This window comes from Cupressus sempervirens, chromosome 7 (genome assembly GCF_028749045.1).
Source record: "Cupressus sempervirens isolate cs-2001-9-10 chromosome 7, ASM2874904v1, whole genome shotgun sequence".
Lineage (NCBI taxonomy): Eukaryota > Viridiplantae > Streptophyta > Pinopsida > Cupressales > Cupressaceae > Cupressus > Cupressus sempervirens.
In genome coordinates, this window is record NC_143124.1 from 318,710,912 (window position 1) to 318,724,120 (window position 13,209).

General features: G+C 34.1%; 1 protein-coding gene across 1 annotated transcript; it reads left to right on the top strand.

Annotated features, from left to right (window-relative positions):
• The first annotated feature begins 5,639 nt into the window (after nt 1-5,639).
• LOC149546696 (uncharacterized) lies at nt 5,640-6,385 on the top strand. Its single transcript, XM_089794037.1, has 3 exons — nt 5,640-5,873; nt 5,964-6,069; nt 6,327-6,385. Exons 1-3 carry the CDS (start codon nt 5,640-5,642, stop codon nt 6,383-6,385), a joined length of 399 nt encoding a protein of 132 aa, XP_089650163.1.
• The last annotated feature ends 6,824 nt before the right edge of the window (nt 6,386-13,209 follow it).

Consider the following 13,209-nt stretch of genomic DNA (forward strand, 5'->3'; position numbering starts at 1 on the left):
AATGAAGAAGAAAACCCATTCTTTCATATTCCTAGAATTGATGAAGAGCCTCAATGTGAAGTAACTCGTATAGAAGACGATGATGAACAAGAACAAATAATGCAGTGGGGCATGATAATAAGGAAAATGGCTGAAACTATGAATGGAAATAGTGCTATATTGGCAAAAGCGTTAAAAATGTAGCCGGATGATATCCTAGCAAAAATAGGAATGTCTAAAGACCTTATTACTTCCCCACCTAAAACTCCTAATGAAAAAAGATCAGATAGGTGGAGGGAAGAAAAATCAGATCAAAATACTCCGCCTAGGTATAATCCACCTCACAGAAAAAATTTGGAGACACAATATGCTACTAATCATGATAATCCGCTATTTGAGAATAGAAGAGAAAGAAATCAAGATAACAATTTTAATAGATATAATAATCAGCGAACATGGAACAATGGACAAAATAATAGGAGAATTCAGCAAAATAGTGGGAATACTAGACAGCCTTATGGTGCAAATCAAAATAACAATAATCAAAACCGTCACAGATATGTGGCTGAAAATGAAGGCAATAGAAACCAAGTAATGCGGCAACCTATGGCAATCGAACGCTATAGGAAGCTTGACTTCATTGGGATTCAAGGATATCCGAATCCTATTTCAAATGATTTGAGGAATGCCATCCCAAAATTTTCAGGAAATGAAACAAAATTAGCTGAAAGACATGTTATCAACCTAAAAAATGTGATTGAAGATTTTGAAGAAGAACATGAAGATGTGTTCATGAAATTGTTTGTTCAATCATTAACTGATGATGCTACAGAATGGTATAGAAGCTTGCCAGACAGATCAATTTCTGGTTGGTGTAATTTCGCAGATCAATTTATTGAGCAGTTTGGGGATCACACTGATACATCTTTTGCATCACATGAGTTTAATAGAATTAAGAAGAAATCAAATGAATCAGTATCAGAGTTTAACAAAAGATTTAATAAAGTCCTCAACAGAATTCCAAGAGAAACTAGGCCCGTAGATTCATTCTTGACTAATTTTTATTTAAGTGCTTTTGATAGAAAAACTCACTATGAAATTAGATCTCATAAACCTTCCTCGCTACCCCAAGCTTTCAAAGTTGCCATGACCATTGAAAATGATAGGAAAGCGGCAGGAAGTTAATAAGAGAGATGATTCAAAATTGTATAATCCAAAAAATCCTAAGAAGGATCAGCTCAAAGAAATAATGGATATGTTGAAAGAGATAAAAGTCAAACAAGGTAGAAATGAGAGGCCACCCTTTAATAGAAGTGATAGAGTAAGATTACATGATATGCCTTATAACACAAACTGGAAGGATGGAAAATCAGAGAGACCAACTCATGCTAAAGATACCCCTGATCCTTTGAAGAAAGTGAATATTGTTGATGATGGCCCATGGTGTGATGCGTGCAAGCTGCCCCACGATCCTAATCATTGTATCGTTGCACAAGCTATTTTTGAAGAAAGAAATCAAAGTGAGGAGCAACCTGTAGTCAACACAATATCATCTGAACCAATATGGGGAAGAGATGAAGATGATTCTGAGGATGAAGATCATAATGCTGACTATTATTATAGGGGCTCTAACTAGCAGCAATGTACTCAAAAAATCTTTTCAGATGACGAAGACAATCCTACCTTTCATAGATTAACGCCAGAGGAAAGAAGAGCCTATACTATCGCAGCAGTTGAGCACGCTAAACATACATATCAAAGAAGGAATAAAGGAAATAATGTTGATCAAGGGACTCCAGCTGGTATATTTGTAAGGGATCAGCAGCAGATTGAAGCATCTAAGAAGTCTGAAAATCAAGCTCAAACCAAACAAAAGGAAGGTAATCAAACTCATAAAATCACCAAGCAACCAGTTGTGCAAATTAATGGTAAGAAAATATCTAATTGTCATAGTTTTATGAGTCATGCTTTATCTCAGTTAAAGATTACTGTGCCTCTAATGGATATGATGAAATTTTCTGATTACAGGCAGGAAACTGTGAAGATATTGTCTAGTGTGCAAGATATTAACAATAAGGATGATGATAAAAGTAATGAAGAAACACCCATTGTATATCTAGGAACAACATTAAATAAAAGGGCGAATCAAGTAGACCCGTTCTATTTAACATTGTTGATAAACAATAAATTGGTAAAAAATTGTATGATTGATTCTGGCGCAACAGTCAATATTATGTCTGCTGATGTAAAGAAGGAAATAGGACTAAAAGTTGATACCCCTTATGGAAAGTGTTATGCCACGGATAACAGATCTGTACCTGTAGTTGGAATAATTAAAAATGTTGAATTTTGTTTTCCATCATTTCCGCATATATCATATAGAACTGACATCACAGTAGTAGAAATATCAGCAAGTTATGGTATGTTGTTATCTAGGCAATGGTCAAATTTGGTTGGAGGTCATGTGCAGTTAGATATGTCTTATGCTACTATTCCTATCGGAGGCAAGGAAATACGAATCGAAAGGGAACCCCAATCGTACTATTTGGTTGAAGACTACATTTTGGATCCTAAAGTTAACTTTTGCCATTCGGACATGGACAACTTCCAAGTAAGTATAACCAAACCTACTTCTAACATTGTTGATCCAATTTCAATTTATGTAAAAGAAAATTGTAATGATATTTGGCAAATGTTTTTTGATGGCGCATATAGTAAGGAAGGAAATGGGGCTGGCGTTATTTTTGTTTTTCCATCAGGTAAAACTTTTAAATTTTCTTTCTTACTGAACTTCGAATGCACTAATAATATTGTTGAGTATGAGGCATTAGTCATTGGTCTTGGTATAGCTAAAACATATAAGATTAAAATGCTCACTATTTTAGGTGATTCAGATTTAATTATTTCGCAAATTAGGCATAAATTTTCCACTAGGAACCCTAGATTGAAACAATATCGGAATTATGTATGGAATTTGATAGAATTCTTTGATGCCTTTTCAATTAAATGGGTTAATAGATCAACCAATTTCTTAGCTAAAATAATGGCTAATCTGGCTATTAGGCAAATAGATATTCCTTTTGATGAAGTTATTCAGGTTGAAATGAAAAGTAGACCTTCTATATCAGACAATGTTCAAAATTGGCAAGTTTTTGAGGAAGATAATGATATCATTAAATTTTTGACTTGCCAAGAAGACTATGAAAATCAATTTATTTATTGGAATGGATACATAGAAGAAGAAGACGGTAAGGAAATATTGTTCGGAAAAGAAATAATGCAATTAAAAACCAATAAAATACCAAAAGGTCTTGTTTCTTCAGAACAAATCTTCGACGAAAAGGAAAGTCTAAAAAATAGCAAACCTACCAAGATCCAAAATGAAATTAAGAAAATAAATTTGGGAAGTGAAAGTTCTCCCAAAAAGGTTTACATAGGGAAGAAGTTGTCATCAAAAATAAGGACTGACTTAATTGCTTTATTAAGAAAATATAGACACGTCCTCTCTTGGAGCTATGATGAGCTTAAAGCGTATAGGGAAGATTTGTTTCAGCATGAAATACCTCTTAAACCAGATGCCAAACCATTTAGACAAAGACAAAGTCCGATAAATCCAACATTAGCTCCAAAAATGAAAGATGAACCCATCAAATTAAGAGACACTGGAATTATAAAACCTATAAGGCATTCTACATGGGTTTCAAATTTAGTCTCGGTTAGAAAGAAGAATGGAGATATACGGTTATGTATAGATTTTAGAAACTTGAATATATCTTCCCTTAAGGACAATTATGCATTACCTAACATGGAAATTTTATTACAAAAGGTAACCGGAAATGAATTGCTATCTATGATGGATGATTCTCGGGTTATAATCAAGTCAAAGTAAAAGAATTCGAATAATACAAGACTGCTTTTACCACACCCTGGGGTACCTATGTCTATGCTAGGATGCCTTTTGGGTTAACAAATGCAGCGGCTACCTTTCAAAGGGCAATGGATGTTGCTTTCGATGGATTGATTGATTTAATCATGGTTGTCTACCAAGATGACCTTACTACTTATTCAAAGAGAGTAGAAGACCATTGTAAGCACTTAGAGAAGATCTTCATAAGGGCCCTTGAATTTCGAATTTCTTTGAATCCTAAAAAATGTCAATTCAGGGTAACTGAAGGAAAATTGTTAGGTCATATCGTCTCCAAGGAAGGGGTTAGAATTGATCCTGAACGGGTAGCAGCCATCGATAACATTCAGATACCTAAAACGACTAAGGGAATCCAATCTTTCTTTGGGCAAATAAATTTTGTGAGAAGGTTCATTTCTAATTTTGCTGAAATTGTTAAACCTATTGCTAAGATGCTTAAGAAGGGTGCTAAAATTACTTGGGATAGTGAAGCTGTAGGAGCATTCTCTAAGATAAAGCAAGCTATCAAAGAAGCCTCGGTCTTAAAGTCTCTAGACTTTAAGAAGCCGGTCCAGTTATTTTCATTTGCTTCTTATCATACCATAGCTGTTGTCATGCTACAAAAGAACGATGAAGGCTACGAGAAACCAATTGTGTTTTTTAGCAAGAGTTTACAAGCAGCTGAATTGAATTATGATATAAATGAAAAACAGGCTTATGCTTTGGTTAAGGCAGTTAAATCTTTTTGACCTTACCTAGTGGGGGATGAAGTTATCGCCTATGTGCCAAATGCTACCATTCAAGACATATTTAGACAATCTAAAACCACTGGAAGATGATGTCGTTGGATAAATCAGATCCAAGAGTTTAATATAGATATTCAGATTACTAAATTAGTTAGAGGATAGGGTTTAGCTAAGCTTATGGCAGAGTCGAATTTGGAGGTTGTGCAAGTCAACCAAATTAGTGATGAACATGTTAAAGTTAGTATTGGGAGATGTCCTTGGTACACAGACATAGTATATTACTTGCAGCATACTAAATGTAAAGATGATTTAAATGAGACTCAAAAAAATGAGACTCAGAAAAGGACCATAAAGTTACAAGCTACAAAATATGTTTTGATTCAAGGTGATTTGTATTGGAAAAATCAGGATGGGATTCTATTGTTTTTTTTAGATATTGCACAATCAGAAGTTATTCTCAAGGAAATGCATGAAGGGGTTTGTGGGGGTCATTTTTCGGCAAGGACTATAGCTCATAAGATATTGCGAGCAGGGTACTATTGGCCTCGGCTCTTCAAGGATTGTCATGCTTATATTAGAAAATGTGAAGCCTGTCAAAAATTCTTCGGTAAATTAAAATATGATGGTGCTCTCCCATTAAGGACAATGCAAGCAGAGGAAGCATTCCAAATGTGGGGGATTGATTTTATAGGAGAAATCAGTGAAAAGTCAAGTGGCGAACATGGTTGGATTTTAGTAGCCACTGATTACTTCACCAAATGGGTGGAAGCTATACCTACTCGGTAGTCAACAAGTAAAGTGGTTATTAAATTTCTTATGGAGAATATCTTGACTAGATTTGGAGTCCCAAAAAAATTGTAGCAGATAACGGTATGTGTTTAAGGTCTAATGAATTTGTTGAGTTTTGCAGGAAGTATGGTATCGCAGTTTCATATTCATCTCCATATTACCCCTAGGGTAATGGACAAGTAGAATCCAACAACAAAAACATTTTGAAGATCATCAGAAGAATGCTAGAAAATAATAAACGTGCTTGGGATTCAAAGCTAAATTCAGCGTTATGGGCGGACAGAATCATGGTAAAGAAGTCAATAGGTTTCTCTCCCTTTAATCTTGTTTACGGTAAAGAGGCCAACCTTCCCTTAAATAACTTATTACCTGTTTACAAATTTATGACTGAAGAGAAATTAGAAGATGTTAATTTTATGGAAAATAGGTTAAATGCTTTGATTGAACTGGATGAGGTAAGAAGGATAGCACAGGAACAAAGTATAAATAAGCAACAACAGGTCAAGTTTCTTCATGATAAAAAATCTTCTAACTGATCTTTTAAGATAGGAGATTGGGTTTTGAAATGGAATTCTAGGGATCAAGACAAAGGAAAGCATGGTAAGTTTGAGGCGCTATGGCTCGGACCCTTCATAATCTTTGATAAAGCAGGTAAGAAATCTTACTTTTTGCAGGATACAGAGGGTCATATACAAGATTTTTTGGTTCATGGATAGTATCTCAAACCATTTTTTCAGTAAGCTTGAAAGGGAAGATTTTCTGCCTTTTCCTCTATTTTTATTATTCCTTCGTTCTTTTATTTTATTTCATTTTCTAGATTTTTATGTACAAATCCACAAACTGATTTCCTTTAATTTGTCATTAGGTCTGCTCATCCAGAGATAACTAAGGTCTTGTTATACCCACAGGGGATATGCGTCCCCAGCAAGAGCCACTGATCGAACTTAGGATTTCGTTATTTTATTGAACAAATGTTGTGGAGAGGTTTCTTTCTTTTACTTTGATGAAGAAGTGATGATACAGTTTGCAGCAGGGGCACCTATGTTTTTAGTCTGAGAGGTTTTTGCTCATATACTTTTTCAAGGGAAATATTCATTTTGTACCAGACATGGAAAAGATAGATACAAGATAACGAGGGAGGACACTACAATCTAGATTGTGCACTTCTATTAGTTGACAAAGAAGGAACACTTACAGATTGTGTGATCAGCCATACTAGGATTTGATAGAGCTCCTCCTTTCAGCATGATGAATATGGTCAACTTCTTGATAAATTGGGGCTAATATCACACCGAGGTTCAATTTCCTTGAAATACTCATAGAAAGAATAATCATGGAAAGGTTTCTTCTCAGCTTTCAAATCTGTTGTTGCAAAGCCTGGGTCAAATCTGGATCAGCATGAGAGGATGTAGACACACTCGAAAATGAAATAAGTCTCATCCAAGAGCCTGTAGAAGTTATAAATCATCAATCAATTAATACACTGGATTCTTCATGATTAAGACAGCATGCCAATGATGGGATTTCCTAGATTTGAATTGTTCAGAGGGATAGGCTAGCTGGGCCTCGTGTTGTTGATAAAGTTCATCTTGAAAAAATATATGGCATGTGTAGAATTCTATGTGGCCAGAGGAAGCATGCTGTTTTCAGCATACTCACATATTATGTTTGTCTTTGATAGCAATGGATAAGGAGCACATCATATGATTGACGGCAGAAACTTAAAACGGGAGAGGGGTGCTAGAATGTGTTTTTAGAACCGCACAATGATTATAAATGGTGAATGAATGTCTATGCATTGCGTAGCAGCAAGCTTTCATAGAAGCATCTTTACTGTTCACCATATTTTCCCAATGAGGTTATCAGATTTTTGAATAAAAACTTGGGAGAAAAGTGGATTTATCAAAAATAAACTCGTGGTTTCAGACTGGGCCAACAACATGCACGCAAATGAAAGAGGAGGCCATCTAGTGTCTAAAGTTTAATGCTAGAAATAAAAAATTTCACAAGACTATACGTGTTTGAAAAACAAGCAGGATAGGAACTTGGATGCTTGAAGTTTTATTAAATTTTCCCATTTATGCAAGAATTGTGCAACGAGATAGCATGCAGAAGTCTTCACGTGCGGAAGAGCAGATGAACATCGTCAGGGATAAGAGAGGAAGCATTGTGAGTCGCGAATGGAAGGATGGATTCCTTTGCATTCGATTTTGTATAACTAGGAATGCATCACCGACAACTAGAATGCTCAAAATGATGTACATTTAGAATGCAAGTCTCTGCCCGATAAAGAAACATTAAAGGAGTAATTAAGCTAGCGGATATTTTTAGCATACATAAAGTTATGTTAAAGTTTTTTAACAATAGGTTAGTTTTTATTATGAAAGGATGCGGTGTTTGGAAGAACAACCGACACCCCTTACTTGTTTATAAATATATGTAAAGTAGAACCAAGGAAGGGACAATACATTCAATTTTCATACTTTGGACCTTTTCTTGGCCTATCTTATGATATAATATATTTTCTCATCAGCAAAGGAGTAACCTGTTGAACCAAGCCTGTGGATGGCAGATTTTTGAGTCAATCTCATTTGATCCTGATATATTTGTTGTGGATAGATCATCCTTAAGGAGTGTCTCTACTTATAATTTTCAGGCATAATTTGTAAGCACATTTATTTTATTTGCATTAGAGTCTAACTCATTATTAAATTGTGTCCTTTATAAATGTCTTTTATTTATATTTTATAAAAAATTTAATATTTGGAATAGTGGACGAGATCATTACTGCATTTGAAATTTGATAATCGTAAATATCGAGAAATAATTTATTGTTTCTGTATTTATGTCTATTTTGTCTCAGTAAGAGTTAAAGTGCATTTTAGACTTATTTAAAATTGTATTTAAATAATTGATCCATCGCATCTGATTATTAAAATTGTTTATAATTCAAATATATTAGATTTTATAAAGTTGTACGTTTCAATCGATAATTTTGTCTCTATTGCCCATTTAATTAAGCACTCGTCTTTCACTCTTAATTCATAATCCATATGCTGGCAAATGTCTTACTTCTTTCCTTTGAGGAATAAGTATATTCATCTTTCATTTTAATTTATATCTATACTTTATTTAAAATGTTATTTCCATCATTTATTCTTGTTCTCAGTTTATAAATTGCAAGTTTAAAGTTTCCTTATATTTCTTGCCATTTGGAAAATGTTTATTGTATTCGCACTCTGATTGATCTGTTTTAAGTGTCTTGGATTTAAGTATTTCGTCTAGGATCAGGTACACCCACCACGTTCTTGCAGAGCCGAAAGCACAAGGGATTTAGATTACATTGATCAATCCCGTCAAGTTGGCCTCAACCGGTTGGATATCAGAGCATCGAGCAGGAAAGGCTCGTAGGATTCCAATCTGCGATTTTGGGAACCAACAAGATGAATGACCTCTTTAAAATATCTAGTGTTTTTCCTCTTTGAGCATCATCCAGATGCAATTACTTCTATGTGTTCATTCAAAATTGTGAGGGATGAGTTTTTTTGAATCATTAAACATAGCACATGATTCATTGAGATTTTATCAAAAACTACATGGATGAATAGTGATGGAAATATTATGATTTTACATGTTCTGGAAAATATTTTCTAGGTATCAAATAATTAGGTAAAGGGGCTCTATAATGAATGGTTCATAATGGGGTGCAATCCAAGTGAGTTTAAACTTTGATAAAAATCAATGTTTGGATGACCTTATTTTGGGTAGTTCATAGATGGTTGATTTCTTGGGAAAGCAGATTGCTTCATCTCTTTGAGCATCACCTAGATGAAATGACTTTTAGGCCATCTATTCATTCTCATGAGAGTTGAGTTCTTATGAACCACTACAATCAGAACATGGCTCAATAATTTGATTTGAAAACTAAATAGTTGTTTCTCTATTGCAAAATTTTACTAGTTTTGAAACCTATTTCCTACGTATAAATTGTTGAGTTAACATATCTATAAAGTGAATGGTTAATAAATTATTATAATTTTTTATACCTTCACAGATGAGATTATGATTTAAGTAGGCTTTATCCTGGGGGAGACAACATTATCAAGCGCACTTGAGTTAGAGTGGTGCTAGAATGTATGCCTCATTAGAAAGCTAAGCTCTAATTGAATCCTAATAGTATTATAACAAAAAAAAAATTTTATAAATTCAAAAACTTTTCTCTAAATAAAATATATATATAGCATTTTAAACAAATAAGCACTCATTGATATTAAACCATCTTCAAAATATTCTGATACAAATTTCATAATTATTATACTAAATGTTGTTAAATCATCTTCAAAACATTAATATTTTAATTAGTTAGTTACTAGTTCGAATAAATTATTGACTTACGAATTCTAAATAAATATTTATACATTTCTACAGTATATGTTTTTAAAACTTCTATTCCAGTATATATAATTTGAAGATGCAAACAACTTGTTATGTGTTAAATGAAAGGATTTAGGAGTATTCTGTTAATATTTTAATCTTGTTGAGTGATATAATCCATATACTGAACACATCTTATCCAGTGCACAAGAGTTGGGCTTGTGAAGTGGCCAATGTTGCACTACGCAGCTTGCCAATAGAACGGTCCTCCCATATGATCTTGTAATTGAAGATTTCACATTCATGGCTTCCGCGTTGCACATATGGAGTACTTGTACTCTGGCGTAAACAGTGTTAGCACAAGCAAAATGCCAACAGTGAGAAGCATACTAGGTTATATATATATATATATATATATATATATATAATTCTCGAGTTCTAGTCATTTGATAGAATCTTATAGATTTTAAATGAGTTGGAAAAATGTATAATTACTATTTCACACATTTGAAAAACCTTCCACACATTGTCAAGTTTCTACTAAATATTATTTTACATATGCTTAGATTAGTACTATTTCACACGTTTGAAAAATCACTCACACATTATCAATGTTATATTAAATTTTACTTTTAATATTGTAAAATTTAAATTAATATTTATTTTATAAATTTTTATATTTAAACAAGTTCAAAAAGCATAGAGATATTTTTCTATCAAATGAGGTATTCAAAAAATTGTAGCAACCAATCAAACTCGATGATTTTCTAATGTATTTTGTCATTTTCATGGAAGAAAATATGTCAGTAGTAAACTGTTGAATTTAATAAAATTAGTTAGATCTGAAATACTCTAATAATTTAATTTTTCAAGATTCAATTTTTTGTATGAAATCTAAATTGTAAACACATTGCAAATAAGAATGTTAAAACCTAATGTGTTCACTAATTGACTCGATCATGTTTCTCATTAGTTTTAAAGTTAAACCTATATAAAACAATAAAAAAATAGCATTATAGAATCTCATACTAATACTCTTCATTTTAGAATATTTTTCTATATGTTTCTCAAAAAATCATGGTATTGTTTCCTTAGTAGCTTGTCGTTAGGGTTTTTGTATTGTTTCTTCTCCAGTAACTTCAAACTATATTTAATACAAGATTTTCTTAAGGCTTTTAATGGCTCTAATAAGTGTCCTTGGAAGTTTTTGTTGAAAGTCTACTCTTTATGTTCCAATAAACTTGGATAAAATTCCATGGTCAATTGTGCTTGTATTAGAGCATTACTCACTTAGCTGGGTGACCTATTTAGAAGGTTCAATGTTTTTCCTTAGTGACCATCACCTAGATGAATGAGTGATAAGTATTTCATTTAATCTCATGAGAGATGGGTTCTTTTGAACTATTACTCATGAAACATGGGTCAATGAAGTTGACTTGGGAACTACATATTTAAATCCTAATAGAAATATCTTAATATTACTCATTTTGAAACTTATATACTACTTATATCTTGGATGTGAAGCAGATCTATAACAAATGATTTATAAGGCACAAAACATTATCTAAGTTTGAAAATGAGATTGCAAGCTAGATGTGCTTAATCTCCAAAGAAACTTCGTGGTTAAGAGTATTTGAAGTGGAGTAGTAACATGATGGATGAATCTTAGAAATATATAATGCTTCACTTCTATAAGAATTATCTAGATGTAATGTCTGCTAAGTTTTCCATTTAATCTCTTGCGAGAGAGAAGTTTTTTTGAATCACTAATTACGACACATGGATCAATGTTTCTTTATGAAAAATTACTTGGATGAATCTTGACAACAAAAATTCACAATTCTTCATGTCATGGAAAATATCACCAAGGTATCACCTAATAATGTAAAGGGGATATATAATGAATGGTTCATAATGCACAACACTTGTTGAAAGCTTTTAGAATGGTGTTGCAAGCTAAGTGAGCATAAATTGAAATAGAAACCTAAGGTTGAATGTACTTACTTTAGATTAGTACTCATATTGATGGTGTCTTCGAAAAGTCAAATGGTTTAGCTCTTTGAACATTACGTAAATGCAATGAGAATTAAGTGTTTGATTCATTCTTGTGAGAGACCAGATCTTTTGAACAACTACAAATGGAGCATGGCTTAGTGAATTTGATTTGAAAACCAAATACTCGAATATTGACAAGATTATCACATTTTAACTTGGCCAGATTTCTTCCTAGATATCAATTGATTTGTTAATGGATGTCTATATAAATGGTTCATAAAGCACAAAACATGTTGAAAGTTTCATGAATGAGATTCCACCCAAGAAGGCTTAACCTTGGAGAAAACCCCATCATATGGCTTGCTTAATTCAAATAGTATTAGAATGGGTGAGCTATCAAAAAGACTCAATACTACTTTAATCTTAATAATTTTTATTTTTTTTATGAATAGTCATGTTCTATTAAAAAATATACTTAGAATATAATTCACAAAAAAGGGGTCGGGGGATACAAGATAACCCCATGAGAGAGTTCAAGTAGCCTAAGATGAAACTATACACACGACATCAGCTGAAAAAAGTAACTATTCATAAAAAAAAACATATAAAGCAACCTCAGGTTGCCAAAGCAGTGGCAGCTAAGGGGGGAGGGTCATCTTTGTCATTGAAATCCTGATCATTTCTGGGATTGGGGGGTAGGTTGGGCACAGACCGTAGGCTGGGCACAAACTAGCCATCATCAGGAGCAACAACAATAGGGGGATTAGTGGCAGCCTCTGCATCTTTGACCTTAGGCCACAGAGGAGAAATCGCCAGCGCTAGGCAGGGCCATTTGCCAGCATTATCTCGACGAGCCCTAGGAGGAGGAAGCGGGGACTAGCCAGAGCCACGACGTGGTGGGGAGGCAGAGCAACGCCTCCAACTACCAGCCCCACCATTGGGAGAGCGGTGGCGAAAGGCCTGTGAGCACGGAGTGTGGGAGTGACGGCCCGAGGAGTGGTGCCGCTGCCGGTGGCCACGAGGCCTTCAGGTGTTTGCGGAGGCATCTGGAGGTACTCGAGCCACAGTGCAAGGGGCATTGCCCTAGTGGTTGAGCAACTCTTGCAGGTGAGCAACTTCCAAGTCAACTTTGTTAGCTTGCACCTATATCTGCATAATAACATTGTTACAAATAAGCTTTAGTGTACATTGCAATGTACACTAAAGCTTCCAGGGTCTTCCCCTGGGCCCTCGGCTCAAGCACATAGGGTTCGTGATCCCAGATGCCCTTATATGGTCAGCCTGAGTCCTTTCTGCATATTTTCTGATTTTGTAAACGTGCGCAGAATTACAGGCACTAGATTCATGATTTTTTTAAGGCCTTTAGACCTGAACCATTTTCATGGCACCTAATCTTACTAATATTATCGAAAAGGAAAATTC

Bases quoted from the DNA above. Each gene is read 5' to 3' on its own strand.
- LOC149546696 (XM_089794037.1), top strand. From the start codon at position 5,640: ATGCTAGAAAATAATAAACGTGCTTGGGATTCAAAGCTAAATTCAGCG. The intron at 5,874-5,963 runs GTAAGAAGGATA...TGATCTTTTAAG, and splicing joins CTTTGATTGAACTGGATGAG to ATAGGAGATTGGGTTTTGAA. The intron at 6,070-6,326 runs GTAAGAAATCTT...TTATACCCACAG, and splicing joins CATAATCTTTGATAAAGCAG to GGGATATGCGTCCCCAGCAA.